At 33.3% G+C, this 26,315-nt stretch overlaps 1 protein-coding gene across 2 annotated transcripts in view; it reads left to right on the top strand.

The window, feature by feature from the left end:
* Positions 1–26,315, top strand: part of LOC128999595 (uncharacterized) — a 51,173-nt gene extending 24,858 nt beyond the window's left edge. For both annotated transcript variants that reach the window (XM_054426179.1, XM_054426180.1), the window contains 5 exons: positions 2,538–2,714; positions 17,587–17,828; positions 18,578–18,752; positions 19,380–19,481; positions 26,123–26,315. In XM_054426179.1, coding sequence (XP_054282154.1) covers positions 2,555–2,714; positions 17,587–17,828; positions 18,578–18,752; positions 19,380–19,423 — 621 coding nt within the window. In that variant the 5' untranslated portion in view covers positions 2,538–2,554 and the 3' untranslated portion in view covers positions 19,424–19,481; positions 26,123–26,315. The remainder of the gene's footprint in view (positions 1–2,537; positions 2,715–17,586; positions 17,829–18,577; positions 18,753–19,379; positions 19,482–26,122) is intronic.

Here is a 26,315-nt window from a genome sequence, read left to right as displayed (position 1 = left end):
CGGAAATCAAATAATCAAATACACTTAAAAGAGAATACACAAAGACCAAAGAGTAATACCTTTAAACATGGACTTCACTATATACATATATCAACAATAACCATTTAAGTTAAACATATCTACTAAACTCTCCTTTATATTTACTTCTGTCAAAACAATTACATCCAGGTATTTTAAACTAGTGTCAAACAACAAAATGAACTCATTCCAATGTTTTTTAAGAGATGCAATATTTAAATGAAAAAAGGTTAAACCATTATCAAAGTTGTGTTTCTTTGCGCAAATTATTAATTCTGCTATGTCTTGGCAGCTAACTGATTTTATCTCATCATCATCATTTATAGCTCATAACTATGTTTTGCTATAAACTAATTTACTTTTATGACCATTATACAATAAAAATGTCACTGAGCTTTTGGTATATTTGGTCTTTCTAGAAAAAAATTAAAAAACTCAAAAAATAGAAAAAAGCCAATAAAATCTTTTTAAGTTTGTATAACTCTGAAAAAACTTACCTGAGACTCTAAAAATCGTTATGTTTGTATAGAGGTGTGCTTCTTTTGTGTATAAAACATTAAAATATGACGATATTTTAATTTTTGAAATTTTTATGATAGAAATCATAAACGTGATGGTCAGGGACAAGCGGTACGGTCGTGAATTGTCTGGAATAATCTAAATCTTTCCAAACAATCCTTCAATTATACTGTTAGTTATAATAAAACTATGTGTTTCAATTGAACTAAACTGTTCAATTTACAATTATATTAAAGTTATTGTCACGACCAAACACACTATAATCCATAAGGCTGGATTGGTCGTGAAAAAAACCGCGATGGTCGTGAAACTTTGGTCGTGAAATTACGTGTTATTTGGCTCTGTTCTGGCAGTAGCCCTGCACCTCATGTTCGAGGATACAAAGTGGACTTCTAGGTTAATCTAGCAATTGAAATATCTTATAAACAAAAATTAACACCATGTATACTTCATCGAATGACTACGTACGGTCATGGACACACCAAAATTACAAAAAACACTATCTTTCCTTTATTAATCTTGTAATTCCTCCTTTCAACTCAAAACGACCGGCACTACAATCCTGACGTACACCCCAAACTAGTCTCTAAAACCAACTGACTCCATCGACGCCAGGCTTGCCACTGTCGTGCTCCAAAGTTGAAAATTTTTCCCAAATGGTCGTGACGCCAAATCGAGGGACAGACTTATTTTTTCATGGTAGTCAGTCTGCAATGACAATAAAATTATAATATGCTCCTTTTTTGTAAGTTTAATAACCATTGATGACATAAAAATATGGCTTTATATATTTCGGCATGAATAATTGGTCTAAAAACAGCGTGAAAGTTGGAAAATGTACCCTAGGGACACGTCATGGTCGTGAATTTCGAGACTTTAAAAATACGAAAAAAATAGACCCAGTGGGGCGGATTCCTGAGAGACTTTTTTAACGCCATATAGATGTTGGCACTCACCGGTATGGTCTTTATCACCATGCAAAATTTGAAAACGATTGATTCAGCCGTCTAGGAGGAGTTTGCGTATTACGAAATGCATAAGAGTCGACGTATAAGAGCTATGGTGTGTCGTCTGTATTCCCATAGTATCCATATGGATACTGTTTTTCTTTTGTATTTTCTTCGATATAAGTCTGTTTTCATCTTTAGTCTGCACAGTGATAAATATAGGCCTATAAGTGTTGTAATGCTTGTTTCAGTCCGATATTAGAAATCATAAAATATAATCATGATGTGTTTTACAGATGAATGACAATGAAGAAATTGACGAGTGGCTTATGATGCCATCTAGTGATATTGTAGTAAAGTTTTTTACATAATATGTCTATTTGTACTCATTCTAAATGAATTTGTTTTAATTGATGAACAAGTAACTTATTTTTCAATTTGACACAACTTTTAAGAAACTTGTATCCATATGGATTCTATGGGAGTGTCAAAGAAAAATTAAAATTATTAACGTATGAAAATTAGCGAACAATGGTACTTAAGGTTGCCATGGTATCCATATGGATACATATTTCTAACTTTAAATTCTATTAGGGAAATTTGCAAAAAAACACATTTTTAGCCTTAAAATACAAAAAATAAAAAGAAAATTCACAATAAACTTTTTTGTTATTAAATTTCATAATTCCGGGAAGTAAAGGGATATGCGACGTTTGGTCTATTTCAAGAAAACCATGATAATTTTCACTGTTGTCTTTGCTGTAGACCGGGCGTCACAAATGTGCAACATTACAAAAGGTTATAAAAAATACAAAAAAAAAACAAGAATAAATTATTTACAATCACAATTGTAGCACATTACAATGTAAATGATCACTGTTTTACAGGTTTTCACCCGTGGTCTGTGTGTACTGTTAACCAAGTGACAGCCGGTCTATGTGTAAGATTCAAATGTATACCTCGGTATGTGGCAATGACTGCGGCGTTGCATATATGCGACACTCAGTAGCGAATGTGTTAAGCATACAAGTTTTAAATTTTTGTATGTTTCAGACAACTCCAAAAGATGTATGGAGGAGGACGCAGGGAGGTCCCCTAAAATATTTAAAAAAACTACAACAGCTGGAAATGTCACAAAATGCTGCAATGTCAGTGGAAAGCACACTTGTGTTTTTCGGCAAGGGCCAGTATCTTTAACGGCCCTTGCACATAGTCTGTGCGCCATGTCAAGTAAGTGTACCTAATTTTGTGTGTCTTTTATAATTATTTATTATGCTTTTTAATCAAAATCCAGGTGAGTTAGCTGTGCCGTCTTTATCCAAGTTCGATGATTCTTTACTACTTGAGTTATCTTTTTGGTTTTAGGCCACTTAAATAGCCTAGGCTAACTGTTTGCACTGTGGAATAAAACATAGACTCAAAGGGTTGGTTATTTAACTCACAGTTTCACCATAAAAATGTTTCTGACTTGTTTCACATTTTAAATTCACATTTTAAATAAAAAACACAATTTAAGTTTCAATACTATTTATTATAAATTTTAATTAACATTGACAGAAATACATTTAGGCTGCAGTTAATGAGCCGACATCTCTGAATCAGAAATCAAATACACTCAAAAGAGAATACACAAAGACCAAAGAGTAATACCTCTAAACATGGACTTCACTATAAACATATATCACCATCCCCTCTCTTTTACAAAATTGAAAATTTTAACTTTCCAAAATACAACTTTAACATTTTCCTTTCAAGTCTAACAAAATATACACCAAAACCTAATCATAAGAAAACCGCTTTGGATTTCTTATCAATCTACCCTTTCGGCTTACACAACCATCAAAACTTTTAACAATTTGTTCTTCTGATGAAATTCTAAGAGTTAGGTCTACTGGTCTTTGAAACAACACGGGACTAATTTGCGGAGAAATAAGGCTATTACCATTAGTAGGCCTACCTGACAAACTGATTTGTGAATCTGACTTAGGACTTGTTTCAGGCATTATGGTTTCATTACCTGCATCATTAGACAAATTTGGCCTAATCATCTTCCTATTTCTTACAAACATTTTATCTTTCTCATCAGACAAAACATAGGATCTGGGGATTCTATTTTTTTCTACTACTTTTCCTGATGTCCAAGGTGAATCAACAGTTTTCTTAAAATACACTTTGTCTCCTATATTTAAAGAGGGTAACTCTTTGCTATTTCTATCATAGTACTTTTTAATACAATTTTTTCTCTTGTCTAACACAATTTTGTTAGGTTTTGTGTTTTGTTACTTTAGGCTGCAAACTACTTTTAGACAGTGGCAATAGGCCATTGAGTTTTCTACTAAACATTAATTCTGCTGGTGAAGGTTGATATTGTTTACTAGTGTTACGATAACTTAACAATGCAAGATACACATCAGACTTAGATGCTTTTGTTTTCTTCAGTACATTTTTCGCTATTTTGACACCTGACTTAGATTGAACATTAGATTGAAAGTGTTTTGGACTAACTATCACTAGCTTAAAATCTTACAACACAGAAAACTCGTGAAAAGCGTTAGAAGTGAATTGACTTCCTGAATCAACTACTATAGTAACAGGAATTCCGTGGCGAGCAAATATTGATTTGCATTTCTCGATTACAGTTTTTGAGGTTATGTCTGACAAAGATACTAACTCAATATATTTAGAATAATAGTCCATTAGTACAAGAAAATATTGGTTATCAAACTCAAAAATGTCACCTGACACTTTATGCCAAGGCAAATCTGGTACATCATGAAACAACAACGGTTATTTTGCATTCATAGGCTTAAACTTAGACAAACACACTACATTTATTTACTAAACTTTCAATGTCTTTATGTAAGGTGGGCCAATACAATAAATTGTGTGCCCTAATCTCACACGTTTGTTTTCCTAAATGGCCACAATGCAAAATTTCAAGCATAATTTTATGAAGCGAACTATAGGTACCACAATAGATTGATTTTTGAAAACAAGATCATCTACAACATGAAGATCATGTTTAATACTCCAAAATGGTAAAACCATATTACTGATTTCAGGCTTTTGAGGCCAACCTTTAGATATATATATCTTTAAAATACCTAGACATTCATCTGAACTGGTTTTTTCTCTTAGCAGGTTTAGTTTACTTTCAGACACGGGAAGATAAGATTTTAACATATTTACCTCACAAATGATGTCCTCATCTAAAACATCAATATCTTCTTTACCTTCTACTGAAAGTGCTGCACGTGACAGTGTATCAGCTATATACATCAATTACCTGGCTTGTATACAACAATCAAGTCATAGCATTGAACTTTTAGCATCATTCGCTGTAATCTTAAAGGAGCAGCAGTAATGGGCTTCCTAAACAAACATTCTAAGGGTTTGTGATCAGTTGCAACAGTTACTTTCCTAGAGAAAATAAATTGGTGAAATCTAGTGCAACCAAAAACTATGGCTAACATTTCTCGTTCTATCTGACAATAATTTGACTGAGTCTTAGTGAGCGCTCTAGACGCATACGCAATTGGATTATCACCACATAACAATACAGCACCTAAACCAGTTGAGGAACAATCTACAGACAATGTTATTGGCTTACTTGGGTCCTAATATGATAAAACAGGAGGAGATACTAACTAAGACTTTAAAGTCAAAATAGTTATTTGTGTAACTAGTGGTGAAAGTGGCACTTTGCTGCACACGAGAGCAATGTTTACGAGCTATGTTTGGCGAGTGTGGAATGATCTCGAGTGCAGCAAAGGCCTTTTTCACTCGTGTTACACATTATATTTTTCCTACAGTCACTATAAAGCATATCAATAATTAGTCTTTCAAACACTATACAACACGTTTTTAGGTTCAGCTGGCAACACAAAAAGTAGTACCTGCGGTCCGTATCACTCCGCTATTTTTCCTCGGCAAGAAATGTGCTACGCGTTTTGAGAATATAATTCCGTATGTTTTTGTAATTTGAAGTGGTTTCCGCGCCTAAAAAAATGCTTTTAAGGTGTTTTCTTGTTTATTAAGATCGTTGGAATGTTTTAAAAACGTGTTTCAAAGAAAAGTCCAGAAAGTTCAGAAATACCGAAATTATAAACACGGAATGACAAGTTAAATCGTAGTTATAATAGTCAATCAGCTGCTCATAGTATTATTATCTTTAAGTGTTGCCAACCTATTTCCAAGCGTACACGGATTACGTGCATAATAGAACCACACTGTTTTGTGTTGTTTCGTTGGAATCCTGATGTGCGGCAAAGTATAAACCGTACGACAAAGTATAAACCGTACGGCAAAGTATAAATATGCAGCAATTAGCAGCTTTCTGTACTATAAACAGTACAAGGAAGCCAACTTTGTCGGGTGACTGTAGGAAAATGCATTTTGTTGTTCGGCATTCCATTGAAATAAAACATCTTTATGTGAAAGAACTCGCAAAGGAGACGTTACAGTAGAATATTTGGAATAAACTTTGATAAGTAATTGGTAACTCCTAAAAATCTTTCCAAGTCTTTACGATCTTTAGGTATTGGCATCTCCTGTACAGCTTTAAGCTTTGAAGGATCCGGAGTTAATCCATACTCAGTAAACCGATGACCCAAAAACAAAACTTCACTTTCAGAAAATTTACATTTCCTAGAGTTAAACTTAATATTAAAATCCTTAGCTCTTTTTAATAGGCCTACTTCTTTTAACCTTAAATCATGAGTTTGCTTATCAGGAGCACCTATGCAAATGTCATCTATGTAGGTGACTACACCATCAATACCTTCAAATATTTGAGATACAGTAGAATGAAATACATCTGGTGCGCTTGAGATACCATATGGCAAACGAAGGTATCTATATCTACCAAAAGGTGTATTAAAAAACACAACTTGCTACTAATATTATCCAACTTAAGCATCCAAAATGCACTGCTTGCATCAAGAGTTGAAAATATCTTACAATTATTAAACTTTGATGACACTTCATCTATAGTTGGCATTTGACAGTGTGTTCTTTGTATATACTTATTCAGGTTTCTTGGATCTAATACTACCTTTAGTCCAGAATTTTTTTGTTTATCAAAACTAAACTGTGAACCCATTCTGTAGGTTCATTTTCTTTTACAATAATTCCATTAGCTTCCATTAATTCAAGTTCATTTTTCAATGGATTTAACAAAGCGAATGGTACTCTACGACATGGTTCAATAATAGGCTTAGCATCTTCACTTAATGACAAATGAACTGTTGTAGGAATGTTACCAATATTGTACTAGTAATACTACCATCAAAAAGTGAGCTATATTCATTCAAAATTATACTAACAGAATGTGACTGTACACTTTCATTTTTTCATTACATTTTCATTACCTTTCATTACACTATGCATATTTTTCCCTAGAACAATATTATCTACACTTTGGTTCTAAGATCAGACAATACCTGACCGTTGTAGGCTGCTATAAGACCTAACGCGCGACAAGAATTTAAGCCTAAAATTTGCGAACATTTCACATCAACTATTACAAAAGTAATACAGAACATTTTCCTGTTGAAAGAGCAATCTAAATCTACAATACCTAGTACCGGTATTTTTTCACCAGTTAGTGTACTAAGTTTTATATTCGAGGTGCGTATTAATGCCTTTGATAGGCCTAGCCTATTAAACAAATCAATTGGGATGATATTTGTCTGAGCACCTGTATCTATTTTAAATTATATTGTGTGTTCCCTAATGTTCAAATTCCTTAGCCCATTCCTTAGCCATTCATTAGCCCTGGATTTACACATGTAATTTTTAGAAACAGAATCATTCACTGAACATATATTACTGATAAATAATTTACTGTACACTGTACTGCTGTACCTTCTAACGTTACAAAATGGTGTAGTCTTACGACGCGTTTCGTCAACACAGTGACATCTTCAGGTGATCCACTATCGCTTCGTCTTGAACTTTAGCACAAAACAGTCATAACACATATCACGAACACATATTTAATACATTTAAGGACCGATCGGTATTGTCGTCTCTGTGGCCACAACTCGCGTACGCACATGATTAATTCTGGGCGACGACTGCTGGATGGAGTGTTGTATGTGGTGTACTTTGCACCATGACGTCATTGCTCTTCTCCAGGTGTATCACGGTGTCGAACAATGCATTTCCTTGAGTATTAATTTTGTCATTCAGTACATTGTCTGGTTCACACTGTACTGCTTTATAAATTTCGTAACACTCAAGTGTTGACATTAAATTACTTTTCTTGCACTTGTGTAGTATTTGCAAGCTGTCTAAGATAGAACTGTAATTATGTGCACATTGTAAGAATGTTCAGCATAGTTCGATTTTTGGGTGACAGTTTTCTTGGGGAGGTGTTCTTTAAAACGTGTTTTGAATGATCTCCCTGTTTGACCTACATAGTATTTTGGACATTCATTGCAGTTTAATTTGTATATCCCACTGCTGTCGTGCTGTCGAATTTGTCACCAATAGTTTCTTTTCTGGGGTTAATGAGATTTTCTAGTTTGTTGGAATTTCTATAAGTAACTGTATAACCATGTTTTTTGAATATATTGTTGGTTTTGTAGTTCAGCCAATTATTGTACGTTAGTGTAACTAATTTCTTCTTCTCCTTGGGAGTGTTCGGGGCATGGGATTTTTTCTTCTTAATTATCCTGTCAATTGTTACTGTCATAGCCATTATCTTGTGTGATATATTTTATTAAATTTAGTTCCTTGTTGTAGTTGGTGTTGTTCATAGGTATCTGGTTTAATCTGTGTATGAATGAATTAAAGGCTGCCATTTTATGGGAAACTGGATGGTTGGAAGTGGCGTGTATTGTTTGGCTGGACTGGGTTGGCTTGTGAAAAATGCTGAACTGATAGCTTGTTTTCGTTTGTATGTATTGTCAAGTCCAAATAATTTATTTTGTTGTCAGATTTCGTTTTTGAATTTTATTTTTGGGTGAGCGGCGTTGAGATGTTTGGTGAAAAGGTTGATTTGTCTCTGATTTCCTTTAAACAAACATATGGAATCATCAACGTACCTATGGTAGTATACTATACATTTCCTGTATTTGTTATTTTGACTCATAATGTGTTTATTCTCAAAATCATTCAAATATATTTCGGCTAGTACACTTGACAATGGTGACCCCATCGCTAATCGATCTTGCTGGATGTAGTATTTGTCATTGAATTTAAAGTAGTTTTGTTTAATTACTATTTTCACTAGAGGTTGCACAGCTCGTTAACATGTATACAACAATACTCGAACATGTCCAACATCTAACTCTTAAAATGTCTATGGATTCGTTTACAGGGATGTTTGTATACATGTTGTCTACATCTAAAGATAAGACAGTTTGACCTGGAGTAATTGGTGCGTCTCTTATCTTTTCCACAAGTTCTAAACGGTTTTTTTATGCTGTGACTGATTGAGATTGATGTTGTTCCTGATAATTTTGTCGAGTTTCTTGGCAGTTCTGTATGCTGGAGCTGAAGTATAATTAACTAGAGGTCGTATGGGTATATTATCTTTATGTACTTTAGGTAGGCCCCGTAAGTTTGGTGCGTAGGGTTTTATTGTTTTTAAATTTCTTTTTTCACCGTCATTTAATAATTCCTTTGTTTTATTTAGACAGTCATTAACTTCTTTGAGAAACTGTAAGGTAGGATCCTTCTTTTGCTCCTGAATGTTATTGGACTCAATGAACTCTAGAACCTTGCTATCATAATCTTGATTGTACAGGATTACTGATGTATGTAGTGTATACAATAATAATGTACCATAATTTTGCCATTTTTACGATATTTAGATTTGTGTTAGAAATAGTTGGCAATATGTTTTGCATTTGTGTCCTGACTGCGATCAGGCGACTGTGACGTCATATCGTATGATTTCAATAATTAAATATTAATGTGGGGTTATCGGGTTGTCATTCCAAAAATGTATAAAAGGGGACTGTTACAAGAATTACATTGTGGACATTTAGGGATAGTCAAAATGAAGGCTCTAGCCCGTTCTTATCTATGGTGGCCTTCAATAGATAAAGACATAGAAGAACTTGCCAATAGTTGCTCGCAATGTCTCATGGAACGTCAAAGCCCGTCAAGGTCATATTTACATGTATGGGAATACCCAAAGTCAGCGTGGCAACGATTACACATAGATTTTTTAGGCCCTATTAATTCAAAGTTGTATATGGTTGTAGTTGATGCTTATAGTAAATGGATAGAAGTAGAGGAGGTCAGTTCCACATCTGCCAAAGTAGTCATAAATAAATTGAGACCTATGTTTGCAAGGTTTGGAATTCCGGAACAGTGTGTCACAGACAATGGCCCTCCTTTTACATCCTGTGAATTTAGCAAGTTTCTTAAAGCTGATGGGGTTAGGCATACGCTGACACCACCTTACTTTCCCGCTAGTAATGGCCAGGCGGAAAATGCTGTAAAAAACAGTAAAGAAAAGAATAAGAGGGGCTTTGTTTTCAAATGAAAATCCAGACTTAGCTTTAAGTAGATTTTTGTTGGCATATGGAAATGCAGTACATAATACAACCAATGAAACTCCGGCCAAACTAATGTTCGGTAGAGTATTGCGAACTACATTAGATTTGATACGTCCTTCTGTTAGTAAAACGGTTTTGTCAAACCAAAACAAACAAATTGTAAACAAGGGGGGCAGTCAAACTAGAGAACTGTCAATAGGACAGCCTGTTTTAGTCCGTGATTACAGGGGAAGAAATAAATGGTTACAAGGTGTAGTGATTAAAGTGTTAAGTCCTGTATCTTATTTAGTAAAATTAGACTCAGGTATTGTATGGCAACGCCATATTGACCAGCTGGTCGGGTTAAACACTAAGGTAAATTTGAATGATAAACATAATGATATAGAGAGGTGGTGTTGCCTCCAGCTGAACACATGTTTGACCAGGATGTTGGTAACAATGCTCAGTCAGCTGGTCGGGCTTCACCCATGAGACCGGAAATGCCGAGTACACCTCGTACTCAAGAACGTAGTAAACGTAGTAGTATGCGCTCATCGCTTACTCCACCGGACGTGACCTTTCCATTACCTGTCCGATCAGCTGATCGACCCAAACAAGCATCGCCATTGAGGCGATCTGCCAGAGAAATAAAACCTCCTGAAAGGTTGAATTTGTAAATATTTATTTCTGTGTTTTGTTTCCAATTTTATCAAGGTTGCTTGTTTTAATGTTTATTGTATGGTCTTATTTGATTGAATCATACAATATTGTTTTATGAAAAAGTGTTTTTGGTTTTAGGTTATTTAATGATTATTTTTAATTGGTTTGATGTGTTGATAAAATTGCGTATTTTAAGAAAAAAATATTTTAAACTTAAAGGGGAGGAAATGTAGTGTATACAATAATAATGTACCATAATTATGCCATTTTTACGATATTTAGATTTGTGTTAGAAATAGTGGGCAATATGTTTTGCATTTGTGTCCTGACTGCGATCAGGCGACTGTTACGTCATATCGTATGATTTCAATAAAGCTCCTGGATTGGCTACAACCTATCACGCCACTTTTCCCTCCACGTTTAACCGCCGATCCAAAAGTTTCCTTGCTGACCAGTCCTCAAGATTCCAACAAACCGTAAACATGTAGTCGGCCGGGTTTTATTTAACTCCCCAAATGGTGTTTTTATTTCAAGTCATTGCACCCCAAACGTTCCAATGTATTACCCCTATCAGCTATGGTGATGATGGCTTTATTTTTAGTTAATTTTCTCTGATTGATTTTAGCGCCTCTTTATCTCGTCTTGCATCTGGATTAGGTTTTTTAACATAGCTCTGGGTGTTAGGGAGCGTTCGAACGATCTTGTCATTGATTAGGGTTCTAATAGTGTTCTGATCTGCACTTGGGATGCTCTGAATGGCCGTCTCAGTGTTAATTATTTCGTTGACTAGGGTTTTACTAGGTTGATTTTGTGGAATGCAATGTTTTAGTCCTTTATTCAATAGGTTCATTTCATTTTTGTCAAAATTGATTGTTTGTTTCATTAAGAACTTTCGGAACCTTGACAAACATCTTAACGCCGCTCACCCAAAAATAAAATTTAAAAACGAAATTGAATCTGACAACAAAATAAATTATTTGGACTTGACAATACATACAAACGAAAACAAGCATCAGTTCAGCATTTTTCACAAGCCAACCCAGTCCAGCCAAACAATACACACCACTTCCAACCATCCAGTTTCCCATAAAATGGCAGCCTTTAATTCATTCATACACAGATTAAACCAGATACCTATGAACAACACCAACTACAACAAGGAACTAAATTTAATAAAATATATCACACAAGATAATGGCTATGACAGTAACATAATTGACAGGATAATTAAGAAGAAAAAATCCCATGCCCCGAACACTCCCAAGGAGAAGAAGAAATTAGTTACACTAACGTACAATAATTGGCTGAACTACAAAACCAACAAAATATTCAAAAAACATGGTTATACAGTTACTTATAGAAATTCCAACAAACTAGAAAATCTCATTAACCCCAGAAAAGAAACTATTGGTGACAAATTCGACAGCACGACAGCAGTGGGATATACAAATTAAACTGCAATGAATGTCCAAAATACTATAAAGGACAAACAGGGAGATCATTCAAAACACGTTTTAAAGAAAACCTCCCCAAAGAAAACAGTCACCCAAAAATCAAACTATACTGAATATCTTATACAATGTGGACATAATTACAGTTCTATCTTAGACAACTTGCAAATACTACACAAGTGCAAGAAAAGTAATTTAATGTCAACACTTGAGTGTTACGAAATTTATAAAGCAGTACAGTGTGAACCAGACAATGTACTGAATGACAAAATTAATACTCAAGGAAATGCATTGTTCGACACCGTGATACACCTGGAGAAGAGCAATGACGTCATGGTGCAAAGTACACCACATACAACACTCCATCCAGCAGTCGTCGCCCAGAATTAATCATGTGCGTACGCGAGTTGTGGCCACAGAGACGACAATACCGATCGGTCCTTAAATGTAGTAAATATGTGTTCGTGATATGTGTTATGACTGTTTTGTGTTAACGTTCAAGACGAAGCGATAGCGGATCACCTGAAGATGTCACTGTGTTGACAAAACGCGTCGTAAGACTACACCATTTTGGAACGTTAGAAGGTAACGTTATATTATTTATTAATAACTGACGTTCCAGTAGTAGGAATGAATTCTAATATATTACTGAATAAAAAGTTTTTGTCAATCACGTAATTAGATGCAGATTCAGACGTGAGCGATACAGTATCAATTGAAAAATATTCTTGTGCACAAGTACTTTTAGAAGAACGGTCTTGCCTACCTTGTCTTATAACTACATCTCTTGAATTAGAATCTAAACTTAGGCCTACTTCACAAACCTTTTTGGCTGATTTGCATACACTGTCAAAGTGATTGTTTTTACCGCACTTGTAGCACACTAAGCCATACGCAGAGCATTTGTTAATACCGTGATTTTTCCCACAATCACGGCAGTTCGAAATAAACTTCTTAGCACTTGTACTCTTGTTAGGCCTACCTGTCCCAGTTGATTTCTGCTGTTATGGTGGATGAAATTTGTTCCTTTGGTCCTGATAAACCTTTTTCTGTCTGAACGTTTGTGGTTGTAGGTAACCCCTCTCTTGTTGCTTATGGACGTTAACTGTATGGACATTATGTTCTGCTTCTAGTTCTCTGATGTGTTGTTTAGACAGTTCAGCAGCTTTACAGATTGCTAAAGTCTTCTCCAAGTTAATCTCCGGCTCTCTCAGTAATCGTTCCCTGACATTCTGGTTTTGGGAGTTAAGCCCTGATATTAAGACATCACAAACAAGACTTTCGCGGACAGAGTCAAATTCACAAGCGAGGCTCAAGTTAACTAAGTCTGTATAGAAACTATCGATGGATTCAGATGGCAGCTGTTTCCTATTTAGAAATTCATGTCTCAGAACCGTGAGTTTTTTCTTAGGCGAGAAATGGTTTTCAAATTTACTTACCACCACGTCGTAGTTTTTTGCATCTGCAGATGAGAGGTTGAATGAATTGAAAATGTCTATGCATTTGTCACCCAAATTATGCAGTTAGTAGAGCAACCTTCCTAGCGTCATTTTCAGAATTTAGGTTAGAAGCCAAGAGATAAATCTCAAATTTCTGATAACAGTGCTTCCAATTTTCGGCTAAATTGCCCTCGAAATTAAAATTCTGAAGATTGCATGGAACCATTGTGAAATTTTCAGTTTTTCCTGACACAGTCCTTTGTTGAAGCACCTTTTCATCTTCTGACTCTCTCATTGTTTTAACACATTTTTATGTTAATTTCTTACTCACGCACTTAAATTTATTTGTATCCCACTTATAAGACACCATATTTCACATTTTAAATAAAAAACACAATTTAAGTTTCAATACTATCTATATATTAATTTGAAACTGATTTTCTTTGTGAAAGCTATTTTGAGAGAACGGCTGAGCGTAGAAACTCGGTAGAGGTGTCAAAAGAAAGGTCCCGGTCTGTAGATGATCCATCAAAGGAGAAACATGGAGAATTCCCTTGGGGCTCTGCCCCAGTGGCCTTTAAATTCCCATCCCATGTTATTCTTATGGAGGAAAACGAGGTTTTTGTCACAGCTAATTTGAGAGAACGGCTGGGCGTAGAAACTTGGTAGGGGTGTCTAAAGAAAGGTATTGGTCAGTAGGTGAGCCCTCAAAAGAGAAACGAGGTAAATTTCGTTGGGGCTCTGCCCCAGAGGCCTTTAAAGTTCACTCTGCAATTTTGTTTACATTTCGACCATATGGATAATTTTACACTACTTTTAATGAACCAGCTGTTCATATTAAAATTGTATTCAAAAGTCTACTGAGACTGTCAAAATTAAATGTTTACATAATAATTTATGATTTTAAATGGATTCTCTACTGCATGGCAAGTTTTTTTTATAGTTTCAACAAAATGATGAAATTATGATACGTTTTAAATGTTTTGTTCAAAAATCTATACTTTAAAGTGTGACATATCAATTTCAAAGGAACATATAACTATTCCTTATCGGGTTAGCTTATATATATATTGTAAAGTTGGCACTTGCCTTTTTTTCCTACTTTCAATCACCATTTATTTTTAAATTCAAGAAAGAACACCTGAGATTCATTTATTGGTATACAAGTTTTTGATAATCGGGTTGAAAATTGTGTCATAGATAAGTACGTTGAGGATGAGAGCTGTGTTCAAGTTTTGGAATATACTAACTACGGAGTCTATGGTTTTGGTAAAGTAGGTGAACTAATGTCAATTCAGGTATTTAAAAAAATGTGTACACAGTTTTTACTTTGATGTACACATGTAGCTAGGTTTAACAACGCATCTAAACCTCACTACATACAAAACATTCGGAAACATAACAGTGTCATCACATCTCATCGCATTTGCATAATTTGTTACCAAGGCTGGACTAGGTTATGGATTTGGTTCCGCAATTGTTCAAGATTTGTGATAAAATTTCCTACAATTATGGTTAATTCCAATCCACGAAATACATGTACAGCTTTATGTGATCTATATGGCCAAGGGAAAACTACCCCACAAGTTAATGAATTAGCCTATCAAGTAAGAACAGGATGATTAAATACATGGTTCGATGTGGCAAGAGAAAGAATTAAAATTGCTGAGATCGAAGTAAGAATGTTACTGCTTTCTGGAGAATCAGATATTTTTATCAAACAAAAAAACTGATTTAATATGCTGATAGAATTCTGTATTTTTATGACCAAAGATGAAGATTACTTATAATTTAGGATACAATCTGAATGATTTTCCTAAAGCAGATGGAATTAGTGGTTAGTAATAAAATTTACTCTTTCCATAACATGATGGACTAATTATATGAACTCATTCTCCCATATAGTGAAAGTGGCTTTGGCATGAAACAAACTCTTATAAGACTCCTAAAAACCCCTTAGGGCAACCTAAAGCTGATAAAAAGGTAGGAAATATTGTGTTAAAAGAATTCATCAATCACGTTTTTAAGGGAACACAATCGTCATACTTATTATTATGTTTATCCTCCCTTCATTTAACTAAGATTTTAATGACTTCACTCTATCCATCGCAGTTAGCTGAATTTACATAAAACCTCAAGATTAACCGTCGATTTCGACGGGGTTCCACTAGTTTATTATAAATTGTAATTAACATTGACAGAAATACATTTAGGCTGCAGTTAATGAGCCGACATCTTTTATTCTGAATCGGAAATCAAATACACTTAAAAGAGAATCCAGAAAGACCAAAGAGTAATACCACTAAACATGGATTTCACTATATACATATATCAACAGACTTGTAGTTTGTGAAAAAAAATATTTTAGGAAATATAAGCTGCTGTACCCGTACTTCGCAACAGGAAGATAAACCATACCGCCTAATCCAAACACTTGTTTCAGAGTTAAAATTTATAAACATAAGCCACTGTTATATAAATATATTTTTTTCTGTCTTTCTATCAAAACATTTTCTTTATTACTTCTTCATAAATTATATGTATTTTGGATTTTTGCTAAAACCATCTGATTCAGAGTGGTAAACACATTAATTTATTATTGTTTGTTTGTTCCTGAAGAAGGCTAATGCCGAAATATAGAAATGTTGTTAAAAAGTGTGTGATAAGTTTATTTTGAAAATAAACATAAGCCACGTAATTTATACAAAAAGTGTACCGTACATTGTTATTGTCCTAACTGTTAACATGAAAATATATCAATAACATTATTTTCATATATTAGACACTTAATAAATCGAATGCAGAGCCTGGGTTGATACAGCTTATAGAGTTTAGTTTTAATAATAATCAATATAAAACAGATAAAATTACAACATCAAAATCTAAAATGCTACTGCAGCAAAATGTGAATTTTTTTAGGTATAATTGTCAATGAAAATCTTCAACTGGAAATCACAAGTTGTTAATTTGATCAAACGATTTTGACTGTATTTTCTCTCTTCGCGCAATCAGACAAGCTGTTAACTTAAAAGACTCAGCTTATAGTTTATCATGCTTAGTTTTCTTCAATAATGACATATGGTATTCTGGTTTGGGGAAACTCATGCCACTCCAACAAAATATTCAAACTTCAACAAAAAGCAATTAGAATTATTGGGCGAGTTCCTGGTAGAACTCCTTGTAAAAGTCTGTTTCAAACATTTTCAGTTTTAACATTTTATGATCACTATATTTAAAAAATTTCAAATTGGGTTAAAGACAATCTGTCCTCATTCATGACCCAACCCATTCATTCCCATCACACTAGATTTAAGAGTTATATTAAGCCTGAAACCCATAGATTAGAGAAATTTCATTTATTACCCCAATATGTAGGCCCTCAAGTTTACAATAAGTTAACCACACCGCATAAAAAATATTGATTGTAATACACAGTTCAGATCCACTCTGAAGACCTGGTTAAAAACAAAAATTTTTATTTCTATCAAATGTTATTTAAATAGTTACATTAAGTTAGATTAATAATTTTTAGTAAGACATTTTTGTTATTTCTTAGTTTTAGTATTATCCTGTATATGACTTTATGTCCTGTCAAATGATGTAATGACATGTAATGAATAAATAAATAAATACAGCAACGTTTATAGGATATTTTTTTCGTAATCAATGACATAGTTTTAGAATAAATACACCACCACATATTTGTGTTTAATATTATATTTCATTTCTTTGGACCTCCTGTCTGTAATTGTGAAATAATCATTTTGGAAGTTATGCTTCTTTTCATTGAAAATGTCAACGCATATGTAAACATTGTAAGTTTTCTCTTGCTTTCATGGAGACCAATTAATATTTACTTTTGAAAACCTCACTTCAAAACTGAGAGGAACTCAGGGAAGTGGATATGCCTGTGATTTATCCACTATTAATATTAGTTATTATATCCAATATTAGTGCTTTTGTTGTTACAGCCGCCCAGACAGACACCACCTCAATATAGACTTCTATGTATTTATTTGTTTAGCTACTTAGATGTTGAAAGGTGTGTGTATTGTTTCAGAAAGCATTACCAGCATAAAAAAAGCTATACAGGATAGCCACACTGATATTATAAGGAGGCTTCCTGTATCAGAAAACCCTGCAGCGACGGAACAACCTAGGGCTACTACTGCTGACCCGGAAGAAGAGGGAAGGGAAGAAGACAGTGTAGATATTTTTGATATGACATTTCCCTTAAAATCTATGGAAGATTTTATATTATTTGAGGAAAAGTTGAAAGATAAAAATTTCAAGAAGAATGTGGTAAGAATCAGTTGTTAGTACAGTTGTAAGTACCACTATTCACCACAATAATAATTCACACTAATAGTCAACACTGTTGGAATTTATTTGTAATCTTGTCCCTCATTGCCTTCTTGCCTTCTTGGTACTAAGTTAGAAGCAGCTGTCATATGTGAATTATGCCATGTGTTTGCTAAGTTAATTATTTGTTGTAAATAAACATCACTTCCACTATGGACTTTATAAATCACTGTGTGTAGTCATTTTATTCCTAATATTATAAAGGAAAATCAATTATAAACAAGTAACACAACTACAACTTTAAGGTGATGTGAAATATTTTGAGGAATTACCAAAAATAACAATAAATAGTTACCTAGGCAACCTTGACAATAAAACAAGTCAACAATGCAACAAGTGCAATGCATATGGACACTACTTGTGTCCACTGTATTTAATGTTTTAAGTAAATAAGCAACCAGTCGATTTTCGGCCCATAGGGATGTAAAAACCTGCTCGGTGCCTAATTGATGATAATTCAAATACAATGCTAGGGTGGCATTTCGACCCTGGACATCAATAACCACTTGTACAACGGCTATGAACATTAATTGTAGTGTGGTGAAAAAAACTATTTTTGTTTTATGATCCTAAATCATAGGCTATTTAATTTTGTTGCTATAAAGTCTTTTATCTCGGATTTTGATTTTCCAGAAGTTTTAATTAGCTCGGTACATTTCCATCGCCCTAAAACTCCTTGATTTTTCCAGATGAAAGGTCTTATCTCAATTGGTACGGGAAACAGCTCTTCCAGAGCAACTACCAGTGTTTTAAGATTTACAATACATCCAGATCTTGTAAAGCAATTCTCCTGGAAGGGACAGAGAAGATTGAATAAGAGGACAGAGTCATTTTCCAAAACTCTTTTCAGCAAATATCTGATTGGTAAGTGCTGTATAAAATATCGTTGCTAAAGATTTTGGTACCTATTTTGTTTCCAAATTGTGCATATTTTATTGCCATTAATTGGCTTTCTGCATACATTTACCTTACAATCAACAAAATAAAAAGTTGTTTTACAAATTGATGAAACTTTTTTTGTTTAAATAACTTTACAATGGATCTGTTCTGTTATTCCATTTACAAAGCTGGTTACTTTATATACACATAGGCTTTAACTTGTTGTAGTCTTAATAAACTTAATTCAAACAGATTTTTTAACATCCCAATGCTACTTAGGTCTAAAATAAAAAAAATTTAATAAAATGAAAAATTTAGTACTATTTCGGTAGCGAACCTGTTAAATATTTTATCTTTAATGTTCCCTACATTTCATGTTAATGTACTCTCTTCCAGTGAATCACATTTAATGTTATGTGCCAAGTGTCATTTATTGATGATGTCATTAACCGAATCACGAGGTGCAAATTAACAAAATTTTCTGGTGTTAAATTAAATGGATATCAATAATTATAGGCAAAATGGTGGAGCTATCAGTGATGCTTGTTTTTAACAAATAAATATTGAATTTATGAAGTTAGGCTTAATTGTTTGAAATGTGAACTCTTGCAGATGGAATAAAAAAAAATGGCATGACGAGTCTACGAAGAAGATAGAAAAAACAATATCTTCATGGCTCCGCAAGACTTTATTCAAGTATAAGAACAATGACATGTAAGTAGCCTAAATTTGACTTCATTAATTTTGTAGCCTAATCAAATAAACGTAGGTTTATACGTTTGTAACAAATTTAATCAAAATCCGATCATTTTTGCTCGAGTTATCATGCTAATGGACACACACATATATATATATATACAATATTATTCTTGAGGATTTCTTGATAGCGTTGTGATAAATGGGACATGAAACATTGCAAATTTCTGTTTAATACAAACGTTTTCAAGCAAAGAGAAATTAATGAAATATGTAAAAATGAACAAAACAAACAAATATTAACTGTTTACAAATACAGTAGTTGAATTTTGAGAACATATGATTGAGTGCAGATCAAAGAAAATAACAAAATCAGCCTAAAAGAAAATTAAAATTCAGCTGAGTTGAATCACTTTTTTACTACCTATCTTAAATTTAAACCAGAGGGGAACTTTGTTTTCAGTACCCACTGGTGAGCCAATTCAGAATTTCTTAAGACCAGTTGGTTGCATTTAGGGTTTTGATTTGGGTTTACTTTGTGAAGGGCTTTAAGGGTATAGCAGCCTTCAAAATTTTAATAACAAAAATTTAATTTTAATTTTAAAAATTTCAAAATATTTACAATGTGATTTATCAACTCTCGTGTACACATTGTCAAAAAGAATACATTGGCCAGACTTCAAACTCTTTAAGACTTCGAATGACAGGCCATCCTTTTGATGTGGTACATGAAGACAAAAGAAAACCAATCTATAATCATGCCGCCAGTGGCGTAACAAATTTTTACGGGCCCCCCTGCAAACTTATTTTTTGGGCCCCCCTCTAATGAGTTATTTTTAGACCACCATACAACATAATCAAACGCCCTCCCCCTCCCCCTAGAGTTATTTTTGGACCACCGATATAATGATCAAACAGATTAATCACAAACAGATAAAAAGAGTGGTAAATAAATAATTTATTAAATATTTCAATATATAAATAAATATAAATATAAATAAATATATAAATATTTTTATTAAATAATTTTTGTAATTATTATGAAAAAAATATTAAATAAAAAAATAAAACATTAAATTATGGGTTATGTCATGTCCATAAAGGGGTGTGTTAAGTATTTCAGTCGTGGTTTGATGAAAGTGTTACATCACCACATCATTATATCTCAATATTAGTGTTTGTAAATAGTTTTGAAATCAAATAAAAAAAACCTTATTTTCCATCGGTCTATCAGAATGCTTATATCAAGGAGGTTACAAATTTTACATTTAATTTACCACACATGTTGTCAATTTTTATTACCCTGATAATTAGACTCATTCGTTAATTAGTCTAACGACTAATTAATTAGTCTAATTTGTATTTTCAAAAATTTTAGAGAAGATTGTGTACAACCAACTTTTAGATCACCTTGAAATAAATTGCCTCTTAGATGAGCAGCAGCATGGTTTCTGACGAAAGAAGTCCACCATAACAGCAGGTGTGGAATTTGTTGAGTCAATCATAAATTCGATTGATAAAGGTGAAAAAGTCATTGGTATCTTTTTGGACCTGTCTAGAGCCTTTGACACTGTAGACCACAGTACTCTCATAAATACACTAAGCTCTCTTGGAGTTAAGGGTACAGAATTGGCATGGTTTAAATCTTACATTTCAGATAGGAAACAGTTTGTAGAAATAAGTCATTATTTTAATAATTCAAAACCTATATATAAGGAGACATATAGATCGAGCTTGCTAAACATACAATATGGAGTCCCCCAGGGATCAATTCTAGGTCCCTTGTTATTCCTCTGTTACCTGAAGGGTCTACCAGGGGTGATATGGGACAAGAACAATGTCTCTATGCCGATGACACTAACATGATTGTAACTGCCAATAGTAAAGAAAACCTAGAAATTGCATCTCATATTAACTTATCAATGATTAAAGACTTTTTTGATAGTAAAAACCTTCTGCTGAATTCACAAAAATCTAATTTTGTAACATTTACAACCAAACAGACTAAGCAAAAATTAAATCCCACAATATTCATTGAAGAAAACTTAACGTTGTGTCAAAAACAGTTTGTTGTTTGTTATAGTTTAATTTTGTTTACTAAATTTTGTTTAAACCCCAATGAAAATTACAATAGTTTTTTGAGAAATTTTTTATTATCTTTCAATCATATATTTCCTGTTAAATCACTAAAAAAGAATGCTAAAACTAATAAATCTACTCTGAATTGGGTGACCCAAGGTATAAGAATTTCCAGTAAGAGGAAACGAGAATTGCACTTGGAAGCCAAGTTTAGTAGAAACCAAGAGTTTTTATCCTATGTAAAGCAATACAAAAAAATATTTAATAAAGTTGTAAAAAATTCAAAAATTCTCTCAAATAATAACCTAATTAGAAAATCTGAAAACAAGTCTAAGGCAGCTTGGCAAATTGTTAACAATGAACTGGGTTTAAACCGTACTCAAAGATACAAAATTATTTTAAAAGATGATACAAACCAAACCACTGTTGATAATCCTGATGATGTAGCTAAGCTTTTTAACAGTTTTTTCTGTAATACAGTTATTAATCTGAATGTAAAAAAGGCCTCTGTCAATGGTGTTCATTCGTCTGTAAAATCATACTGCAGTGATGGTGGGGTTACATTGTGCAATCTTAGCCCCACTAATAAAGATGAAATAAAAAAGATTATCCTTTCTCTAAAGAACAAAATTTCGGTAGGCTGGGACGAAATCCCAATTAAATTGATCAAATCTGCTGCTGACATTATCTCCGAAGCCTTATCTCTTATTATAAATCAGTGTTTAAAGAATGGTATTTTTCCGGATCAACTCAAGTACTCCCTAATTTCTCCCGTTTTTAAGAAAGGTTCAAAATCAGATATTAATAACTACCGTCCAGTATCAGTATTAAGTAATTTTTCTAAAATATTTGAAAAAGTAATAAGTTATAGACTAGTTAATTATTTTGAAAGTAATAATTTATTTTACAATAAACAATTTGGTTTCCGAAAAAACTTAAGCACAGTTTCTGCTCTTACTCAGTTTGTTAATGAGATTGCAGAAGCCTTGGACAGGTCTCAGGCCACAGCAGGTGTTTTCTGTGACCTGTCTAAGGCTTTTGATTGTGTGGATCACTCACTCCTGTTGCTAAAACTTATTGATTATGGGATTGGGGGAAGTTGCTTTTCTTTAATACAATCTTACCTTTCTGAAAGAAAACAAAGAACTTTAATTTTAGAAGATAACAACAAACATTATTCACCATGGGAAATTATATCCACAGGTGTTCCCCAAGGCTCAGTATTGGGCCCACTTTTTTTTCTTATTTACATTAATGATCTTCCAAAAGCTATTAATAAAGAACTAATTCTTTTTGCCGATGACACTACTGCTTTGATCAAAAATAATAATACAACTGAAATGTTTTCTTCTCTGCAAAGTGTGGTTAAGGACATGGAGCAATGGTTTTTAGAAAATGGGTTAAAACTTAATGTTGAAAAAACAAATATTATTAAATTTTCTACTAGACACAAAAATATGGAAAACTGTTCCTTTAATTTAGTTGAAGCTCATAAATTCTTAGGGGTTTACGTAGATGACGCAGTTAAATGGGATTCACATTTGAATTATTTACGTAACAAAATTAGGTCGATATCATCTTTATTCATACATTTAAGGGACTGTGTTTCTATTGAGACACTTAAAGTAGTTTATCATGCTTATGTGGAGTCAGTGTTAAGATATGGCATAATTTTATGGGGTCAAGCTACTGGTATTAAAACTTTATTCAGGTTACAAAAACGTATTATTCGTATTATTACCAACTCTCATCCACGCAGTTCTTGTAAGAAACATTTTCAAAATTTAAGAATTCATACATTAACGGGGTTGTATATACTAGAATTATTAAATTACATACATTCAGTTAAAAATGAGCTACCAGAAACAATACATTTTAATCACAGGTATGATACCCGAAATGAAAATATATTTAGACTCCCCAGACACCGTTTGACCCTATATGAAAAATCTCCATTGTACGCTGGGCTGAGATTGTACAATGTGCTTCCGCCATGCTATAAGTCACTAAGCAAAACCAAATTTAAAGATACAATAGATAATTTTCTTATTGACAAGGCTTTTTACTTAATTGAAGATTTTTACAGAACTACAATTTAGAATTTTTTTTTTTAAGTGTTTAGTTTTAAGTTAAAAGTTTTAATTTTAAATATTTTATGTATGGATTTAATTTTGACAATGCACCTATTCTAAATGTTATGACATGTATGGAATGTTTTGTGCAAATAAAGTCTATGTCTATGTCTATGTCTATGTCTATGTTGATGTTATTTTCAATAAATTATTTGAATTATTACAAAGGTTTAACTCCGCTAAATGCAGCAAACATGTTTGTGAATAAATATTGGTTTCCTAAGGTAGCATTGGTATTTTGGTTGATGATGCTAAAAAGGCTTCCCTGATTAACATATTAGAAATTGTCTTTGTAAAATATGAAAAGGCAAATAAAGGTGTGTTGAGATAAGCTTTAGCTTTGGTGAAAACTGCTAAATTAACACCCCGACCCAGTTATTATGTCTAAGTTGGTGCTCCTTTTGTAAAGGTTTAACAAAATTAGTGAAAGGTAATTAAAGGCATCTCATTGACCAAACTTAACGCTAGATTTGTTTCTGATCAACATATAAAAAAAAAAAAAAAAAAAAAAAAAAAAAAACTAAAAGAGTAGATTATGTGGTGGTAATCCTCCTAAAGGTATGATTGAGTACATATTCTATCAAAAAAGGGCCTAATCAACGGCTGATTCCTAACTATTTTGCGACTGGTTACGATTCTATTACCCAGTTATCGAAACCAAAGATCGAAATTACATCTCATCAGCATCTTCTACATGCAAATTTTTGGTTAGTTTTAAGAAATGGAAAATACCTCAAGGTTTTACTGTTATATGGATGCTCCCTTACATCCCCTTGCATGCTAGGGTATATTATTTGAACCTTTTTTGCTTGGAGCAACCTGGTTAACCCTCCGAGTGTTATGTGTCGTAAAAGCGACTCATAACAAACTTTGTGTAGTGTTTTGTGTCGCTTTTGCGACTCACAAACACTGTTTACGGCGAAGGCTCTATGACTGACCAAATCGGATTGAACTGGATCGAGTTAGATATCGGTTTTTTTGGCAGATTCTAAGCTTTCTCCCGAGGTCTGTCTCTAAGCGCTTTTTTTTCTCGAGCCGATCATATTTGTAGCAGACAGCTGACATGCGTATTTGTAAACAGCTTGGTTAACCTCGCACCGATGACTGATGTGTTTTATTACGTTTATCATTGTTTTAGTGTTAAAAATCAAAAGTAGTGATATACGTGGTGCATTATAAGAAGATTTAAGTGATTTTGAAGGGCTGGTTGATGATCCTGAAGAAGTAGGTAGTGATATTGATGTAAATTATCAGCCAGATTCCTAGCTATGGTTAGGCTATGCATTCTTAGCTAAACGCTATGTACCGAAATCTGTTTTTTGCCCATAACTTATTTATTTGCAAATCTACTTCCTTATATTATTATATTTTTGGAATCCTCATAAAATTCTGAACAAAGTGGCTATTTTAAAATATTTGTAGACCTATAAATTATAACAATTTATTGAGCGCATAATAAATTTCTTTAATTTATTTTATAATTTTTGAGAAATGTTAACCCCACAAAAATTGTTAAACATTTTTTTTGTAATGTTTTATATGTTACATTGAAGCCCATAATTTTCCAAACAAAATGATATACAAAACAGTATACTTTACATTGTTTTAAGTTTCTGAGATACATTTTAATAAAACCCTGTGATTGCGCAATAAATGGGCGAACATTAACCCTTTGAGTGCCAACGTCCGGGGAACCGGACGTTTTTAAAACGAGCCAAAAGTGCCGACGTCCGGCCGACCGGACGTTTTTAGAACAAGCCAAAAGTGCCAACGTCCGGCTGACCGGACGTTTCGTAATGATCGAACAGTTGTCATAACAACCGAACGGATACTCGGATTCTTTTAACCCATATATTAACATTGAGTCGAAAGTTACTAGATGCGATACATCGATTTTCGTTGGTCAAAATATTGAAAATTCGATTTTTACGAAATTTTAACCTAAAAATCGCCAGATCGCGCTCGGCTTTTTTAGCGCGACCTTCGGGAAAAATCATCGGCATTTTTTGAGCGTTACTTTTATTTCTCGCCTGGCACTCTAAGGGTTAAGACCAAAACTAGAGACACTTGGAAGGTTAAAATCTCCTACAAACAATATTGTTTTTCTGCCCATTGGAAATTGTTACTGCACCTTAATGAACAAATATATTGCCTGTAAGAACCTATTTCATCTTTATTCCCAGGTTGTTTTCCAAGAGTGGCCGTTGAGGTTATTCCACTACATAGAAAATATTGATTATACACTACAATATATTATAATTAAAAATGTTAGTAAATAAACAAAAAAGTTTAGAATAAATCTTTAACATATGGTTTGAAATCAAAACAAAACAGAAGTTTTCCATTTAATCTTGAGTCTTGAATAGTTTATTATTTAGTCAATGTGGTTATTTCACGTTAAACATAATAATGTTAATATTTTTGGTATAGCTACTTTTTTATTTTTAGGTTGACCACTGGGGCAAAGCTGACTACTGGGGGGGAAGGATCTTACTCCTGAGGCATCTAGAAGCTATCTTGAGTAACAACTTATGTTCATGAAGCCTGCAAAAAATGTTACCACTTTGTTTTTATGACTTTTTAAATAATTACTTTTTTTCTTAAAAAAATAATATAACAAACAGCGCATCACTGACTTTCA

Source organism: Macrosteles quadrilineatus, unplaced genomic scaffold, assembly GCF_028750875.1.
Source record: "Macrosteles quadrilineatus isolate MER2022 unplaced genomic scaffold, UCM_ALF_1.0 Scaffold_8__2_contigs__length_117827958, whole genome shotgun sequence".
NCBI classification, from domain to species: domain Eukaryota; kingdom Metazoa; phylum Arthropoda; class Insecta; order Hemiptera; family Cicadellidae; genus Macrosteles; species Macrosteles quadrilineatus.
This window is presented reverse-complemented; position numbering and strand designations above follow the sequence as displayed.